Raw genomic sequence first — 20,412 nt, forward strand, 5'->3', positions numbered from 1 at the left:
TCAGAGCCTCCAACAGTGCCTGCCCACAGGAAGTTGTCAATAAATGGTTATTGAATTTAGAATGTTCTTCTTCCCAATCAGTGAGGCTTAATATATTTTCAATTCAGAATGCCTATTAATGTGACAGCATTGGTAAGCCTTTTAAAAAAATCCATTTTGGGATGTGCTTAGGAGTTCACAGCAAATACTATTATAAAAATGCTTAAGAGAATACTCAAATGAAGCATGCTTATTCAACACACCAGTAGCCATTGATAAAATGTAATTTAATCATTTAAATTTACACGGTTAATGTACAAGAGCATTTCTTTCAAAGTACAGGTTAACACACACTAAAGAGCAATGCTGTCAGAGGAGCAGAGAAACTTTAGCAAACTCTGCTGTCTGAAATAAAAGCAAGGCACTCTCCATTAACAGCTGGTGGATTCCTGATTTCTGCCTCCAGAAGGCATGTTCACACTGAGAGAGCTCTCCCACCAGGGAAGAATCACCTGCTTTCATAATGCTTGCTGTCCTCTTCTGAGTTAGTTTGGTCATCCATTCTACATAAACTGGTGTGTCAACATTAAGACAGAATAACAGAAGTGAATCGGTAGATACTTGGGAGGCTCTGAGAGTTGCAGATAACTATGGAAGACAGAAGAACACTGGCTATACCCCCCGCCTGAACTAGTGTCTGGATCTATAAACAAAAGCCTTTCTTTTTTTTTTTTTTTTAATTTCTTTCAATTCCTTTCAACCAATTGCTGTCACGGCTAAAAAGTCCTTAGATTTCCTTAGATTTAGATGGGTGTAGAAAAGAACAGCATTTCTCTAGAGTTTTATTTTCTTTCTTCCTTCCTGCCTTCCTTCCTTGATGAGAAACACAAGGCTTAACTTTCCAATACTAACAGTGCCCAAAAGGGTTATGTATGCACAGTATCTCTGATTTATTCAAATTCAAATTGAATTTGGTCTATGGCTATTTTGTATGAAATGTTAGCTTTCCTGGTCTCTAATGTTTATTATGTTTGCATATAAGCGCAAGCATTAATGCAAAAGTACTACTTTACTCGTGGTTATGGCCAGGTATAATGTAGGTATTTGTGGCTAAGTCTAAAAGCCCGTTTTGAATAGATGCAGTGAGTAAAGACTATGGAAAGAGGAAGTTGACCTTAATTTTGATTCCTTTACTAGCTATTTGACATTACATAATCACTGGGGTGCCAGTTTTCTCTTTGAATTTCGACTGTTGGACTAGCTGACAGTAATTCAGGTTTATTCCAAGGCTAGTATTTCATGATCCTAATATCCCAGGTCCTATCATCTTGATATAAAAATAATTATCTTTCGTAAAAGCTCATATAAACATAAAACATGATCAAATATCAGAATGACTCTTGGGGGGGGGGAAGAAACATAATTTGCTATCTGGGTTATCCTTTGCAGCAATCAGGCAATTCATTTGGCATTTGTTTGATTGTATAATTTAATGACAATATAAACAGCATAGTTTTCTTATTTTTCCTTTAAAAAGTCTAAAGCAAAAATGACTTAAAGCTAACAAAAACTACTGTGACATCAGTTCGACATTCAAAATTGTTTCTTAGCAAAATGGCCAAAGATATTTTGACTTGACACAGAGTATATAATATAGAGACTTTTAGACCTAAAAATTTTCAAACATTATTCGAATTTAGCAAAACATAAGCAAAATTTTAATATCAAAGTGCTAAACAGTACTGCCTTAAAAGTCACTGCAAATGAACCGTAAAATAACTGCATGAGAAATAACATTTATTGTACAAATGGCTAATAAAAAGACACATTATAAATATATATGTAACCTTCTATATTTATATATATATATATATATATATTTGCTTATTTAGTTTCTAGTTGGTGTATCCCAGTCACTGTGAACACCCCATTTAAGTTCTCTGTAACTCAGCTTCCAGAAGCTCGTGGTCTTGTAATAAATACAGGCAAAGCTATTACAATATAACGTGCATACAAATGTTTGTACAAATAAGGACACTATGCAACAAATTATCTCATAATAATATGGCATTAACAGTATAAACATACAAAAGGGAGTACGAACTCAGAATGTCTAAAGCAGCCCACTAAGCCTTCCTGGCACTCCAATTTATATTCTTTTTTTTTTAAACTAAGACTTGCTTGCTCTCCAGAATAGTTGTTTCTTTAATGAATAACAAAATTAAATTATGCATACTTCAAGAACCTTGTTTTCCTTGGTGCTTACCCTGTGTGATCCAGTTCCTCCTCATTTATATGTTCCCATCTAAGGTTCAAACACTCGAGACGCACTAAACATTCCTGGAGCTGCTGCGTGAATGTGTCAGTCGACTGTTGTAACTGAAGCAGGTTTAGGGAATTGTGGCTGGGCTGACAGAAAGCAACCCAAATGTCGGTACGCAGTTCATTTTACAATCTGAGCCTTTTGTTTGTTTGTTTGTTTTGTTTTGTTTTGTTTTGTTTTTTGTTAAGGTCAATTGGACAGTCAGGACAGTCAGGGCAGGTAGACAAAGCCTCTGCTACAGAAATGACTATGTGTCAGTTACTGATGTCACTGCCTCCTTTTTATTTCCATATAAAATAAGGAGAGTTAATAAAACAAGACTTAGTAAGACAGCACTTTAAAAATTGCACTTGTATATGGAAGCAAACAGCCATTATCATTTTGTTATGTTTAATGTATAGACAATCCTTCATCTTTCACCATGTGACAAAGTAAAATAAAGGAAGAGAGAAATTTAGAAGAGGGAATTTCTGCCTTGTTTGCACCACAGACAGACCCTTGATACAGGAAGTGTATTCCAAAGGGATCAGTCTCAAGACACATCTGACCCTGGTGAACAACTCTTGGCTGTTCTTGTGTTCTTTCCTTTTCTTTTCTTTTCTTTTCTTTTCTTTTCTTTTCTTTTCTTTTCTTTTCTTTTCTTTTCTTTTCTTTTCTTTTCTTTTCTCTTCTCCTCTCTTCTCTTCTCTTTTCTTTTCTTTTCTTTTCTTTTCTTTCTCTCTCTCTCTCTTTTTCTTTTCTTTTCTTTTCTTTTCTTTTTTTTTAAATACAAACCAACTATAATTGTAGTCCCCGGGAAGAGTTTTAGAACAGTTACATTGTCCTCTTTTATATCCCCCTCTCCCGGGCTAGCATCGTCCAAAAGTGCTTTGTTAGCAATTTCTTAGAAAACCCTCAAGAAGTCAACCCCACCCCCTCCCCGCCCCAGCCCCAAAGCCTAAATATAAAACACAACCCCAGCACAATACTTTGCAAGTTTTCTGGCTTCAGGTTGTAAGGAAAAGTACCAGGAAAAAAAAATCTTTCTTTTCTAGGGGAGCTGCTGCTTCTTTTTTCAAGAAGAGAAAATGATCAGATACCCAGGCCCATTTCTGGGCTGTCTAGCAAGCAGGTCCTGACAAGCGAGGCGGCTCCCGGCTCCGAGCTCAGAAAGGGAGGGTGTCTAGGAAGAGCCTGTCAATGATGGTTGGTGGAGACACCAGATCTTCCAGCTTCAGATAGAAGATACGCTGGAGGCCCAGGGTGCAGATCTTACGCAGTTCCACCAAGGCACCCAGGACCTTGGGCTCAGTGGGTTCCAGAGCCTGTCCCTTACCCTGGTGGTCTTTCAAGCTGCTTGTGATCTTACTGCATAGCTCTTCCACTCTCTTTGGTTCTTTCAACCCATGTCTTTCTGCAGAGAGACAGAAAAGGGTACAGTGAGGTGACAGTTACCTCTTGAGAACCCCTAGCCAAAGTCTGTGTCTTATTTGACCAGTTGGGATGGCATTTTGCACTCTAACTGTCCTTCCTCTGACAGGTAGTTGATGTCCATTAGAATTATCAGCGAAAAGGCTAGGATCTCAGTTCTGTCACTGACTGTTACACTCCCCTGAGTAATTCTCAACTTCTTGGCCCCAGTTTCTTTATACAATGGAGGTAATAACTGCACCTAATTCAGGGTTTCTTAGAGGAAAGGTAAATAAGACAGAGAAATCTATGTTCCCAGAACATGGACACAGTCAATGAATGATGGAGTCAGTGTTTTTTTTTTTTTTTTTTCCTTTTTCTTTCTTACCAGAGAGTACTGGTCAGCTCTGGCTTATGGTAGTGCTAGAGATTGAACCTGGGACCTCAAAAGCCTCAGACATGAAAGTCTTTTTGCATGACCCATCTCCCTGGCCTGGAGCAATTTCTATTTTGTGCACATTACTTTGCTAGGGGTCTCACAAAGCCCTGTCAGGAAGCCACTCTTTTTTAGAACGTCATAAAAACACATTTAAGCCAATGAATTGGTGCTCTTATCTTCACAGACTCACTGTGTAATTGTGTGGGGGGTGGGGAAGGAGGGACGAAGTTTCACTTATTTATACCAACTCAAAAGATCCAGCAGTTTGTCATACTAACTGGCATTGAGAAGAATCTAGCTTTTCTGTTTCGTTTTTTTTTTTTCTGTCCTTTAAACATATATTGACTTACACCTGGCATTCTACAAAAGACATAAGTAGGAAGTGAACCACCTGGAATGGAATTAGAGAATACTATGAAAGGAAAGGTCTCAACCGATTGATGAAGCTGAAGGGTTACAGGTCATTTCTATCAGGAACAACAAAAAAGGCCCCCTTGTGGGCCCCCCATAGGACCTTACCCTCAACTTGGATTGACAACGGTAGAGAATGTTCCATCCTCCAAAGGGAGGATGGACAACATATTCTATGCTACACCTGAGGAAGATGGGTCGATATTGGGGCAGCTTGGAATATTCCTGCTCAAGACCACAGAATGTAAGCTCAGATCTACAGGGATGCAGAGGTCACATGGGCTCCTAAGCTGAATATGGGTCCCAGCCCAAATCAAATCGATGGGGTTTACAGTCAACAATATTTATACCCCTTCCCATATTAGGGAGCTACTCTCTTCCCTGATCCAGCTTTCTGTTTCTTTTTCCAGCCATGACATCATCTCCCCAGACAATAACTTGGATCCACCTGCATATCAGATTTCAGGCTCAGAAGAAAAAAAAAAAACTAGTATAGCTACAGGCTCTTTGAAATATAACTACGATATACCTACTAGCTATCTATAAAATGGAGGGCCCCCCCCCCCAACTCTTCATCTGCACTACTCCAGCCTTTAGGTCCATGATTGTTGAACAATTTGTTGGGCTTTGTATGTTAACTCTCTTTTCAGCCACCAGGTTCCAGATGCCAGCATGATGCTGACCAGACTTCCCTGGACAGACAACCCCACCAATGTGTCCTGGAACTCCACTTCCCCAGAGCCCCACCCACTAGGGAGAGAGAGAGGCATGCTGGGAGTGTGGGTTGAAGGGGCCAGAGTACTGGAGCTTCCTGAGGTGCTGAAGCACTTCAGGTACTGTTGAGGCTGGGCCCTGATTCATGCCCAGGGCAAGGCACTCTGCCCAGTGAGCAACCTCTTGGTCTCATCCAGACATTTCCCCCCTCTTCTCTTGCCCTACATGAAAAGAGACCTATAGATCAGGTAATCAGTATTTTTCTTTGGGTTGGCTAGTAGTTAGAAGTGAGTGACTTCCTCCCTCCCTGAGGTCCATGTTGAAAGAAGTTTGGTTTAAATGAACCTATTAGGTTCATTCCAATTCAGACCTGTTAGAATTGGAATCAAGTACAAGCACGACTATTGCCAGTAGCATCTTGTGGATTGTAACGCACAGGTGTCACATCTCAATACTGTATTAACTGACATCAGAGGACACTGGAATCAGGTGGAGGTCCAATTTTAACTGTCACTTTCTAGCTGTGTGACCTAATCTGACATTCAGTGTTTCTCTAGGAAAATGGATATTTTAGGGTGGCATATATATACATCTTTGTTGTATATGTCCTCATTCCTTCCTGTGTGTTCTAAACATTACACAAAAAAAAAGTAAAAGAAAAGGGGCCAAGTGATGTCACACCCTGTAAAGTGTACACATTACCATGTGCAAAACCATAATTTAAATCCCGGTGGCGGTGTGTGTGTGTGTGTGTGTGTGTGTGTGTGTGTGTGTGTGTTGTGTGTGTGTGTGTGTGTGTGTTGTGTGTGTGTGTGTGTGTGTGTTGTGTGTGTGTGTTGTGTGTTGTGTGTGTGTGTGTGTGTGTGTGTTGTGTGTGTGTGTGTGTGTGTTGTGTGTGTGTGTGTTGTGTGTGTGTGTGTGTGTGTGTTGTGTGTGTGTGTGTGTGTTGTGTTTCACAAGTGAAGTAGTGCTGCAGGTGTTTCTATCTATCTCTCGCTCTGTCAATTTCTCTGACTCTCTCAACAAAAGAAAGGGGGGTAGCAAATAGCTGTGTTGGATTTGGTGTGCAGACACAGAGCCCCAGTAATAAACAATCTTGGTGGACATAAAAAATTAAAAAGAAAGAAGAAGAAAAAAAAAAAAAAGAAAGAAAGAAAGGAAAAAGGAAGGATGTGAGGGCATTCTGCTGTGACATCTGTCACTCCATTGATCACCAGGGTTGTTCCAGCTGATCTGGCTGGCTAGGCGGGTGTCCCCTTCCTCCCTCACCGCACCGCTCCATGTGCATCCCTCCCAAAGCTGCGCGCTTGGTGGAAGAGGACGGCCTTCCCCGAATAGAGATGGATAGGTCTTTGGTTGAGGTTATAGGAGTAGCTGCGCTCCCCTGCTAGAACCTCCAAACAAGCTCTCAAGAAAGGAAAAGAAAAATAAATAAATAAAAGGAAATGTATAATTGTAATAAAATTTACACCACTAGGTTATTGAGGACCTTGAAGGTCCTACAGGAAAATGTCCATCAACTATAGAGAGCTACAGGCATGGTCATTACCCAAGACAATGGCCAACACATGGTGACTGGTTGGCAATGCTGGAGTCAAACAAGTACCAATGAAGTCTCCTAAATCCCATGTTTTGTAGGGCATGACTTTGCTTTCCTCAGGAAACTACTAGGTGGTTAAGCCCAAGTGCAAACCTGTCCTAAATCCAGTTACTGTACTTCTGTCTAAGAAGAAGCATCAAGAGGAAGGAAATGTCAAAAGTAGTCTTGCTTGCGGCAGCATTCTGTTACAGGTTTCATCCCCTGACCCCCCAAAGCAGAAAAAGCAGGCTCCAAATCTGGCAGTAAATTTCAAGCAGTATAAAACATTCATAGCCTCTGACCAAGTAATCCTGCACCTGGAAATTTATCTGAAGGAAAAAATTTAATAGAAAAATAAAACTCAACACATTATGAGACGGCGTTATCTATTAAAGAACTGGAAAAAGATAAAAATGTGGAAGGGTAGGGATCTGTTCAGTAAAAAGTGATATGTCTGCATCATAAAAGAACCTGTGGACACAAGAAAGGACAAATATGAAGGGTTTGAAGAAATACAAAGAACTATATAATGCCACATTAAATAGACAATAAAACAACACCCAAACTGTGGTTATAGCTATACAAAATTAATCCTGAATATAAAGGATGAAAGGAAAAAGAAGTTAAAATATTTAAGAGGTTATTAGATAACCCTTTTTCTTTCTCTTAAGCTTTCCAAGTAATTGCCATTTATATAATAAACAATGTTAAAATAGAATAGCCTGGGATCTGAATCTTGTAAAATGCTCTAAGTGGCTATGACAAAAAACAGTTATTTTGCTGATAGGAAGGTCTGTTAATCCTAAGAGATATCAAATTGGGCTCAGAATCTAGAGAGAGGTGCTTTCCCCAAAATGGAATACCGAGTCGCTGATTTAACCTTCCCGTTCCTCTCAGCCTTACATTTTACTCAACAGTCCATATTCGTTGTCAGGATAAAGAAACTGAGTGTTGTGTTGGCTGGCTTTCAGAAGGGGGCTGATTAGGGAGCCTTGTAACAGACTTTCTCGTGGCCAAACTCAGTTTTCCCTGCCCTGCAACCAGTTGTGACTGCTCAATAACTATGGCAACCATTATTTATTCAGTGAATTCAAGTGGCGATCGATACCTCCTGCTAGCTGGATCAACCCCAGGTCTGGAATTCCTTGAGGAATCCAGAGACACTCCTGTTAGAAGCCAAAAGGCACCTTCTTTGTTGTTTTCAACAGCTACTGGATTTGTGGCTTCTTTACTTTTTTACAAAAGAATGAAGATAAAATTCAGTCTCCATGCAAACTACTGCCAGCAGTCAGCAAGATTTTCAAAGGAGTGTGTGTGTGTGTGTGTGTGTGTGTGTGTGTGTATCGGAGGGTGGGGGGGGGGTGTCCATAAGCGTCTGGGGCTTCCTAGTAGCCTGAAATTCCTTAAAGCTGGGATTCTAGCTGAAGGGACCCTCCTGTCTCCTGCAGCTTGGTAAAAAGGGCTGCAAAGCTGCTATACATACAGAGAGTGCGTCAGTTCCGGGGGAAATCCAGTACTTGGCTTTTCTCCTCCTGAAAATTAAACTATAACTGAAGATTTTAGTTTGCGACCTTTGTCCACTGTTCAAGTAAAGCAGACTTCTCAGTCTCTCTTGCATTGGCAGCCACTGCATTTTTACATCTAATACTTTTGTATTTTAGCTCAGGCATTACATGGTCAAAACTTTCAGATATAACTCAGAGAAGTAGTTAAACAATATCTTTATTGCCGTGATCCATTTTATATTTACATTTATATTTAAGTCAATTAGGTCAAGTTCCAACCCAGGGCCAGAACCTCCACTAAAAGATACCAAAAATAGCCCAGCAAGTGGCCAGGCGGTGTAACACCTGGTTGAGTGCATACATTACAATGTGTGAGGAGTGGGGTTCAAGCCCCTGGTCCCCATCTGCAGGGAGAAAGCTTCAGTGGTGAAGTAGAGCTGCAGGTGTCTCTCTGTCTCTTTTTCTTTCTACCTCCTTCTGCCTCCTCAATTTCTTTCTAATTCTATTCAGTAATAATAACAACAACAATAACAATAATAATAATCTAAGAGAGAGAAAGAACATCCAGCAACTCCTGATTGAGTTCACTCTGAAAATAATAATAAAGAAATGTTTAATAGCATTTTGCACCATTTATTTATTTTTGTCTTCATTTGGGGCTTCACCACTTAGACTGACTTTTCCAGAAAGACACAGACAGAGAGACAGAATAGCACAGAAGATTCCTTCAGTGTAATGGGGGCCAGATTCGAACCTGGGTCATGAGTATGACAAAACAAGCTTATTGACACTTTACACAACATTCTTTTCCTTAGATTATTTTCCTACATCCTCACAAAAGCCATGTGAACTAGGTAGCACATTGATACTCTTTATTTAGTAGAGCTCTTTCTTTAAGAGAGCTAAGTGTATGTGGTCCAAATTAGCATTGCTTTCACTCCAAATCCCAATATATTTCTATTATGGTAGGCCGCCTTGAACATTATGTTAGCATGTTCCTCCTTATCCTGAGATGAACTCAGCTTGCCTAGAACTCTCCTGTTTTTTTTGTGTAGCTAATTAAGTAATTGATTATTCACTTCTTTCAACAAATATTTATTGAGGATCTATGCTGTGCCAAGCAATGTTACAGCCACTGAAGTTAGTGGAGTGAACAGAACAGACAATAGACCACAGTTCTACCCTGGTGGTGTTCGTATCTAAAGACATGGTTAGCTCCTCATGCATTTTAGCTATCCAATAGACATCTCCGCTAAGAGAGGGGAGAGGAAGGAGAAGGAAAGAGATAAGGAACAAGATAAAACGAGCAGGAAGAGGGGAATGAGGGAAGAGAGATTGAACAAAATAACGAAGTTATTTGGGCTTGTGCTCTTGTTTTTCCCCCCTATTCCCTCCAGCCTGGTGATGGCCTATTGCAGGAGACTTAAGGACTGTGTAGCAGGGAGGAGAGGAGTTGACAGGGCACTGGGGAGCCAATGCACAAGGGTGAAGGAAGATGTCAGTTGATGGTATACACGGTGTGCAGACAACTGTCACGAAAGACGAGAAGTTGTACACATGTGACAATGGCTCTTTTGTAATTCACTGCTTCTCCCAACAGAGACATTAAAAAAAAGATCTATTCTGACTGGAGTTGGTAGATTGCACCAAAGTAAAAGACTCCTTCAAATCAACTACTATTTTAAAAAAATTTTTATTTATAAAATGAAAACACTGACAGGACCATAGGATAAGAGGAGTACAATTCCACACTATTCTCACCACCAGAACTCCGTATCCCATCCCCTCCCCTGACAGCTTCCCTATTTTTTAACCCTCTGGGAGTATGGACCCAGGGTCATGATGGGGTGCAGAAGGTGGAAGGCGAATCAACTACTTCTATACGTTCACGTATTAATTAAAGCACAATCAACTCTCTCTCCCCCCATCATCTCAACCAACCACCCCCTTCATATTTAACCCACTGAAAGAGCTTTGGTTGTTTTCTGTCTATTTTACTCAGAAAAAGTAGCACTCGCAGAATCTCAGGGCTACTCCAGACCTACCTAGCCGGAACCAGCAGTTTAAGAAAGTATTCAGCGATTTGCTTGCACACAAAAGCGAGAGAATCTATGTTCTCATCAATTCTCTTTCCTTAAGATTTCCTTCCCTCCCTTGCACCTTCCCCTCCTTCCTTCTTTCTCACCAGTGTACTGCTCTAGGGTGATTTTCTGAGACAGACAGAGACAGACAGACAGACAGACAGACACACACACACACACAGACACACACACAGAGCCAGAGAGAGAAAGAGAGAGAGATAGAGATAGACAGACAGACAGACACACACACACACAGACACACACACAGAGCCAGAGAGAGAAAGAGAGAGAGATAGAGATAGACAGACAGACAGAGAGAGAGAGAGAGGAGAAGGGGAGAGGAGAGGAGGGGAGGGGAGGGGAGGGGAGGGGAAAGGAGGGGAGAGGAGAGGAGAGGAGAGAAAGGACTGTAGTACCAAAGCTTTGGACCTGGGTTGTACACATGGCAAACCAGAACACTATCCAAGTGAGCTATTTTACCACTCCACCATTAGATTCTGAACCCACCCTCTACATGGTGTTCATCTAGTCTGTTTGTAAACTTCACTCTCCAAGACAGGCTTTCACATTTTATAAATACTTACCTCTATTTAAAACAATTTTATTATAAAGGTTTTCTTATATTGAGTAAATCCCAGCTTGGTCCCTCAGGCTCATATAAACTATGGTAAATTATCTTCCTTGGGACAAACAGCAGGGGATAAGGAAAGAAGTAAGTGGGGGGCAGGGGAAGAATACAGGTCCAAAAAGGATGACATATAACCTAGTGGCAGTTGTATTGTTATATGGAAAACTAGGAAATGTTATGCATGTACAAAACTGTCAAATGTAAAGCATTAGTTCCCCAATAAAGACATTTAAAAACAAAAAAGTAATGGTGGTTCCCCCCGCCCCCATCACCTGGGGCCCTAGTCAGGGAGTCCTGGGTCTCCCACACAGACATGATGGGCCTAGACCTCTAACAGATCCCTCTTGCCACTGTCACTGGTCATCTCCATCAGGAACAACATAATGGACCCCTTTGTGGGCCCCTACAGGACTTTGCCCTCAGTGTGGATCAATAATGGTAGGGAATGTTCCATTCTCTGAAGGGAGGTTGGACAACATATTCTACCTACTACCCAAGGAAGATGAGTCCTGAAATTAGTGCAGCCTGGATTGTTCCTAGCCATGACCACAGAATGTGAGCTCAGACCTACAGGGATGCAGAGGCTACATAGGCTCCTGTGCTGAATATGGGCCACAGATCAAACTGATGTGGTTTACATTTAACAATATTTATATACTTTCCCCATATTTGGGAGCTACTCTCTTCCCTGATCCAGCTTTCTGATCCATTCTCCAATTATGACACCATCCCCCCAGACAATAGCTTAGGTCACCTGCATATTAGATGTCAGGCTCAGGCAAAACTAGTAGGGTCATGGGCCCCTTTAAGTATACCTAAAATAGACCTACTGGCTATTTCCAAAACGGAGACCCCAAATCTTCATCTGCAATATTCTTGCCTTTAGGTTCATGATTAGTCAACAATTTGTTCTGCTTTCTATCTTAACTCTTTTTCAGCCACCAGGTTCCAGATGATACCATGATACCTGGGCTGATGACCCCACCAATGTGTCCTGGGGCCCCACTTCCCCAGAGCCCTGACCCACTAGGGAAATAGAGAGACAGGGATAGGCTAGGTGTATGGATCGACCTGCCAACGCCCATTTTCAGCGGGGAAGCAATTACAGAAGCCAGACCTTCCACCTTCTGCATCCCACAATGATCCTGGGTTCATACTCCCAGAATAAAGATAAAGAACAGAGAAGCTATCAAGGGAGGGTATTGGATACAGGGCTCTAGGGAGGTGGAAACTGTTTGGAAATGTACCCCTCTTATTTTATAGTCTTGTCAATATTTCCATTTTATAAATAAAAATTAAAAAAAGAAGTTATGGTGGCCATCAAGAATCCTAATAAGACAAATGAACTCTTCTTTTTGAGCAGGTGGCAGGGCATGGAGCAACCTGTTAACAATATGGTTCCAGTCAAAAGGGAAGAAGAAAGCTCTTGGGAAGAGATGTAGGTGGAATTCAAATACCAACCAACCAACAACAAGGCTTCCTGCTCTGAGCTCCACTTCTTTCTCTGGGAAGTCATTGCACTGCAACTTCTCATGTCATCCTTAACATCCTTAGATGACAGCCATCCCCGAGACACTAAGCCCATGATGACTGAGTAGAAACTACTTGATAAGCAGCCCATGTTAGGGCTGGATTAGTGTCTTTGATTCATTAGCAAATATATCTGTGAGACCAAGAACTGAGGGTAAGGGGTCATATGCCTGGCACACAACAGATAGATACTCAGAGAATATTACCAAATTGAAAAGGACCAGTTCACAGGATTTCACATCATTTTCTAATAACAAGGCAGTGGACTAAAAGCAACTCATATTTTCCTAATTTGGAAGACTTTCTTGTATTCACAATTAACTCATTCACTTAGCCAATATTTGCCAGGTGCCAAAGGCCATTAGAAGCTAAAGATGGATACGACTCGGAGACCAGGTGGTAGTGCTCCTGGCTAGGTGCACATATTACAGTGCTCAAGGACCCAGCTTCAAGTCCCCAGTCCCCACCAGCAGAGAGGAAAGCTTCACAAGTGGTGAAGCAGGGCTGCAGATCTCTCTCCTTTCCTATTCCTCTTCCCTACACATTTCTCTGTCTCTATCAAATAAAATAAAGTTTAGTATATATATGTATATATATGTATATATGATGTATGACTCTCCTCTCCCTGTCCTTAAGAAACCTATAGACTAGTCAGAAAAGAAAGACATGAGAAAATTACATGAAGAAATTACTTGGCACAACATTATAACCATTGTAGGGGTGCATGAAATTTGTAGGGATTCTCTGAAGAACAGCTAGCTCTTTCTGGAAGGTCTGCCTAAATCTTTTCTATGCAAAGTACACATGAGCTAATTTGACCTTTACAAGAAATCTGCAAGGAGAATCATTATCGCCGTGAGCAATGAGAATGCTGAGATTCAGAGAAGGCAAAGGACTGGCCTAGTACTGACTGCACAGTCAGCAAACAGGGAGGTGGACATGTGTACTCAGATCTCTAATACTGAAATCCCACCCCACCCCTAACCCACTGCCTTTAAAAAAAAACTACACTCTGCTGCCAATATTTTTATCATCATCATCATCATCATCATCATCATCATCATCATCATTTTACTTAGTCTTCCTTGCAGTAGAGCTGATAGCTTTATGTGATACCAAAACAGGGCAGCCAGGTAACCTCCTGGAGCGAACAGGGGAGCTCTGAGGAGGCAGCTGGTAGAGGGTGTGGCTAGATCAGCCACTTGCCTAGTGCTGTTTATGTTACTGCTTTCTGGCTCCGGTCGGTCGGTTCTGCCTTCCGTCCTCCTCCTCAGTCTCAGAATTCATGTCCCAATGAAACCAGGAAAAAAAAGATGCTAGGCCAAAGATAAAGACCTTTTGCTCACTGACAGAAGGCCTGAATATGGAAAAGAGAATCATGGGGAAAGAGGAGTTGGAGCACTCAAGATTCCCTCCAGCACTGGCTTCTAATGGCCTTTGCTATCTTAATTTCTTTTTCTCTGTGTGAAATACATCTGGTTCTCAGTTAATATAAGGCCATAAATAAATACATCAAGGAATTAAATTTTCAGGCCAGGCAGTGGCATATCTGGTTAAGTGCACACGTTACAGTGTGCAAGGACCAGCATCCAAGTCCCTGGTCCCACCTGTAAGGGGAAACTTCACAAGAGGTGAAGCAGGTCTGCAGGTGACTCCTGGTCTCTTTCCCTATCTCTACCCTTCCCCCCAACAATTTCTCTGTCTCTATCGAACAATAAATAAATAAATAAATGAATAAATAAAGATTTTTAAAAGGAATTTGATTTTCTCCTAAAATTCTTTTTATCTCCTAAGGTGAAGGGCATACTCTCAGCTGGATCACTATCAGAAACAGACAGACTGTGACCCAAAGTGGATTCACATCTTCTTTGTCATGCGCATTCTGAGACTTACATGCAAGTAACCAACACTCTACTCTCTCCTTCTACTGAGAGTTTATGACTCAGGGGTTGGAGACTTTCTTTCTGCCAAAGGCTATTTGGATATTTATAACTTCATTTGAGGGCCATACAAAAGTATCAACTTAAAAATTAGCATTAGTGGTCCAGGAGGTGGCATGGTAGATAAAGCTTTGAACTCTAAAGCATGAAGTCCTGAGTTCGATCCCCAGCAGTACATGTGCCAGAGGGATATCTGGTTCTTTTTATTCTCCTATCTTTCTCATAAATAAAAAAAAAACTTTTTTTTTTTTTAATAGCACTTAATGTTGCTATGAAGAAAGTGCCAGTTGCCTTGGCAGGGCCAGACCAAATGATTTAAGGAGTTGTATACAGCTGCAGGCCAGATGTTCCTCACCCAGATATATGTGATTTTACACATATTTAATGCAACTCCATCATACTTGCTTTTCCTCCAGAAAAGGAAGAAGGAAAAAGAATAAAAATAAATAAATAAAGGGTGGGGGTGGCTTGTTGGTATGCTTCTAATTCTGCTTCTAAAACCCCTTCTGTTTCATTGGTTTAATCCCCCCTGCTTAACACTGTATTCTGTTTACATAACCACTGTTAACTAAGCACCACCCTGCCTGCAGGGCATTGGTTTAATCCCCACTGGTTCACGATGTCTTTTTGCTCCGCCCCCTCTCGTAGTCACCCTGATTTGCACCAGTCACTTTTCGCTCCACCCTCTCTACGTCACAGCCTGTTTCCACCCTACTTGGCAAGTATATATATAAGGACAGGATTGTGATTAGAGTTAGTTTAGTTTTTAGATGGCTTAGATTGCGCTGCATTTCGCATGAATAAAGACTAAAATGCGTACCACCCAGCCATGAGTCCCTGGTCGTCTGTCTCCCACCCCCGAAGCTAGCCCGGCAGTGGCTGACAAAATAGCTCCCTTGAACAGTGTGCTGTTTTGCCGACCTTGACATCACTGAAGGAAACTTCAGTGCTGTGGTTTTATTCCCCCCATTTCTCTCTAGCTCTACTTGAAAGTCCGCTGAGAGTGGTGAAGCCCCAGAGAAGATCAAACAAAGAAGTAAATATAATGGTGACGGGCAATAGTGTAGCCGGTTAAGTGCATGTGGCGCAAAGCACAAGGACCGATGTTAAGGATCCCGGTTTGAGCCCCCGGCTCCCCACCTGCAGGGGAGTCGCTTCACAGGCGGTGAAGCAGGTCTGCAGGTGTCTGTCTTTTTCTCCTCCTTTCTGTCTTCCCCTCCTCTCTCCATTTCTCTCTGTCCTCTCCAACAACGATGACAACAATAATAGCTACAACAATAAAACAAGGGCAACAAAAAGGACTTATTTAGAAGATGAGACGGGAGTCTGGTGGTAGCGCAGCGGGTTAAGCACAGGTGGCACAAAGCACAAGGACGGGTGTAAGGATCCCGGTTCGAGCCCCCGGCTCCCCACCTGCAGGGGAGTCGCTTCACAGGTGGTGAAGCAGGTCTGCAGGTGTCTATCTCTTTCCCCCTCTCTGTCTTCCCCTCCTCTCTCCATTTCTCTCTGTTCTAACAATGATGACATCAATAATAACAACAATAATAACTACAACAACAATGAAAAACAAAGGCAACAAAAAGGGAAAATAAATAAATAAATTTAGAAGATGAGACTTCACAGGAGTCCATATTCAGATGAAAATGAACCTCACAAATAATGCATATTGATTTCTCTCCCCCCTCCTCTTCAGCCCCTCCTCCTCTTCCTCCTCTTTCTTCTTCTCCTCCTCCTCTCCTCTCCTCCTTTTTCTTTTCCTTCCTCTTCCTTCTCCTCTGCCCTCCTCTTTTCTCCTCCTCCCCCCTCCTATTTCTCCTCTTCCTCCTTTGCCTCCTTCTCCTCCTCTTCCTCTTTCAAGATTTACCTCTCCTGCTATTTCTTGCATTTTTAGTTTAATGCATTTCAACCCCCCCTCACCCCCTAGGCAAACTACAAAGGGTACTGCAAAGTTCAGAGATTACAGAAGAGGGCTTAATTTTCCTTGTGGTTATAACAATAGCACCTTTACCAGCCCACTGACACAGCCCTGCAAAGACTCGACACAGGATGTGGCCCACTGTGATAGCTGTTGCTGCTCAATTCTCGTACCACTGCTGTTCTTCCTCTGAAGGGCTCGCAGGAATCCAGAGAGAGATTCCTCAAGATACTGCTCCTAAAGCCACTCACATCACTCACTTTGGCTACTTCAGGTTTCTCCAGTGAGGGAAGGGCAGGCACGGCCCTCATTTGAGGTAGGTAGTTAGTACCTGTTGACTATCACTCTAGGATGGACTGCAGACACATGGACGGCCTATTCTGAATTCAGTCTGGCCACATCACAACCTGCTACTCTACAGTCCTCAGTGCTGTCTCATGGAGTCCATGTTCTTGACCTCATTTTACAGATCAGGAAAGTCAAATTCACATTCATACTACTCATTAGTTCATACTTACTAAATATGAGAGAGAGTTCAGCTTTAACCTCCGGGCTCTGGATTCCAAAGTCTATACTATTTCTGCTGTGCCAGGCTTTCTCCTTCCTGAGCAAGTTTCCACAGAAATGGGCAGTGGGCTAAGCAGCTATGACCGCATGACAGACAGCAGATTGTGGGTAGAGGCAGGATTAGTACCAGCTTTTGCTAATTCCTATCCTGTATTCTTGGCACGGAACTGCTGATCTTTCCAAGTTGAGACTTCCAGGTACCCTCATGTTACTACTACTCTATTTAAAACAATTTTTAAAAAAATGTATTGGCTAGAGACAGAAATGAATCACTAAAGAAAGGGAAGATAGAGAGGAAGAAAGAAGGAGAGACACCTGTAGTACTACTTTACTGCTTGTAAAGCTTCCCTTCTGCAGGTGGGGACTGGAAGTGTGAACTGGATCTTTGTGCATGGCAATATGTGCGCTCAACCAGGTGCGCCACCACCTGGCCCCATGTCTCTCTCTCTCTCTCTCTCTCTCTCTCGCTTTTTCGCCACCAGGGTTACTGCTGGTACTTGGTGCCTGCACAATAAATTCATCACTCCCTGTGACCTTTCCCCCATTTTTCTTTCTATTTTAGTTGACAGGACAGAGAGAAATTGAGAAAGGAGGAGGATTTAGATAGATAGATAGATGACAGACAGATAGAGAGATGATAGATAGACACACACCTGCAGACCTGCTTCACTGCTCATGAAACATCTCCCCTGCAGGTGCAGAATGAGGGCTCAAACCTGGGTCCTTGTGCATGGTAATGTATACACTCATTCAGGTGTGCTTCTGTCAGTCACCTGCTAACTCTATTTTAAAAGATTTGTGTATTTATAAGAGAGAGAAAGAGAGAAAGAGAAAGAGAGAGAGAGAGAAACAGAGAGAACTAGAGCATCATGTGTGATGCCAGGGACCAAACTCAGAACCTCATGATTTCAAGTCTAATGCTCTAGTCACTGTGCCATCTGCTGGGCCACAATCTATTAAATACAAACACACACACACACACACACACACACACACACACACACACACACACATATGCATATATATATATATATATATATATATTTTCCTCAATTACTTTTTGAGAGAAAGACAGCAAGGCACTATGCTATCATATACAATGCCAAGGACTGAACCGAAGATCTCAGTATGGAAGACTTGCCCTTTACCTGCTGAATCATGTCCCTGGTGGCTCTCATCACTGTATTTTTATAGTTCTTTCCTTCCTGAAACTTATGATAGCCATATCCTCAATGGCTTTGGCAACTTTTCCTTTATTCCTAGAAGTCTTTTAAAGATTTTATCAGTGATTTAATAATGATTTACAAGATCACAAGGCCATAGGGGTATAATTTCACTTCATTCTCTCTACCAGAGTTCTGTGCCCCTAAGCCCCTCCAGCAGAAACTGCAAATAGTTCTTCCCAGGTTACTGATTTGGGTTGATAATTTATATCTATACCTATTCATCTATCTATATGTGTATCTAGCTATATATTTTATGCCCATTTTTATTCACTTCCTTTGTTAAGTCACAACTACATCTGTTACTACTTCCAAGTGTCCTTCCTTTTTCCTCTTCACTCATAGATAAGTGAAACAGAGCCTGACTTCCTCTGGTGTCTTCCAAATTCGCTTCCTTTTCAGTGATGGTAGAAAAACCAAGATTTGGGGGCCGGGCAGTAGTGCAGCGGGTTATGCACACATGGCGCAAAGTGCAAGGACCGGCGTAAGGATCTGGGTTTGAGCCCCTGGCTCCCCACCTGCAGGGGGGTCGCTCTTCACAAGCAGTGAAGCCAGTCTGCAGGTGTCTGTCTTTCTCTTCCCCTTTATGTCTCCCCTCCTCTCTCGATTTCTCTGTGTCCTACCCAACAACAACAACAATGACAATAACAACAAGACAAGGGCAACAAAAATGGGAAAAATGGCCTCCAGGAGCACTGGATTCGTAGTGCGGGCACCAAACCCCAGCGATAATACTGAAGGCAAAAAAGAAAAAAGGAAAAAAAGAAAAGAAAAGAAAAACAGAGATTCCTGGTGACAAATGTATTAGGTCCCAGAGGAACAGCCTAGAATTCTTACTACTTCTGCTCTAGGTTGAATCACCCTATGCTTTTATCAAGAACCAGCTCAGGCTACTTCTTTTAAGACCACCTACCACTGGCAGTTTCTCAAAATTTTGTACTTGATTGCATATCTTCACCATGGCACTCAGCACCCCGGATCACCTGTATTAATTAGTCTGCATGTTCTAGCTCCCCCAAGGATGTTTCACCATCTCTGAAAACCCACTGGCATAACAACAGAGTGGTTAGAGCAGTGAACACATTGATTGCTAGATTAAAGTTTATTTACATAGAGATGTGGCAAGTTTTAGTTACTGAAAGCCAAGTCTGGCTCTGGCCTTTTTTTTTTTTTCTTTCTTTCTTTCCTTTTCCCAAACTAAACTCCATACTTTCTAGTTTTGAGTGTGTAAATATTCTAAGAAAGGATGCATGGATTTGAGATTGAGCTGAAGAGCTGTAATTCAAAGGCAGTCTCTGAACCCATGTCATCACAGTCCTGCTGAACCTTGCACGGGAGATTTGGCTTTGAAAGTCCTCGAAATCAAATCCATATTCTTAGAACCTGTTCTTGGTTTTTGCTTTGTTCATTGCTCTCTTGGAAGCCTCTGGCAATCCCCCTTCAAAAGTGAGTTTTTCCTCTAGAACCAAGGACCCAGAAGTGGAGTCCACTTGGAATATTAGAAAACAGGCTAGGTATTGGATTTCTACCAGTACCTACACCACTCACTTGCCTTTGCCTTCATATAGATGGGTAAATGATGGACCTACATAGCCTGTTTATGGATTCACACACAGCTCACTCTAGCTAACGGGAGCTATCCCAAACAGGTCATGTCAACATGGTAACCAAATTCTCTCTCAGACTCTGTGATAACTACAGCAGTTATCAAGGCATGAGCCACAGGGCTTTGGTGGAGGGTGTGGTGGTTTACACATACCATGTATGGGTGTGACATTATCCTCCCGAAATCTTGTAATTCTATAACACAGTGTTAAATCGCCACTTATATATGTATATATACATACACAAAGTGATATAGAGATGTATATCTATACATATATAATCCATTGCTATATATACACACATATGCATGTGTATATGTCTATATGTACACATATATAGCAATAGCTGTATATACATAGGTACACATATATAACAATAGATACACGTGTGTAGACATACATCACTTTGTATATAAGCACACATCAACACATTGCCAAGAAGAGCCTGTCTATGCCAAAGCATGCATTATAACTCTGCAAAACTTTTCTGTTTTGTTTAAGTTTTTAAATATTCATTTACTTATTTTCCCTTTTGTTGCCCTTGTTGTTTTTGTTGTTGTTGTAGTTATTATTATTGTTATTGTT

General features: G+C 41.7%; 1 protein-coding gene across 6 annotated transcripts in view; it reads right to left on the reverse strand.

Moving 5' to 3' along the window:
• Positions 1-245: 245 nt before the first annotated feature.
• Positions 246-20,412, reverse strand: part of NR4A3 (nuclear receptor subfamily 4 group A member 3) — a 49,105-nt gene continuing 28,938 nt past the window's right edge. For 5 of the 6 annotated variants that reach the window (XM_060199096.1, XM_060199092.1, XM_060199091.1 and 2 more), the window contains 2 exons: positions 3,073-3,695; positions 246-2,917 (listed from right to left, as the gene is read on the reverse strand). In XM_060199096.1, the coding sequence (XP_060055079.1) occupies positions 3,448-3,695 (248 nt within the window). In that variant the 3' untranslated portion in view covers positions 246-2,917; positions 3,073-3,447. Of the gene's footprint in view, positions 3,696-20,412 lie in introns of all 6 variants that reach the window. The other variant, XM_060199093.1, reaches the window with a different exon arrangement.

This window comes from Erinaceus europaeus, chromosome 10 (genome assembly GCF_950295315.1).
Source record: "Erinaceus europaeus chromosome 10, mEriEur2.1, whole genome shotgun sequence".
NCBI classification, from domain to species: Eukaryota; Metazoa; Chordata; class Mammalia; order Eulipotyphla; family Erinaceidae; genus Erinaceus; species Erinaceus europaeus.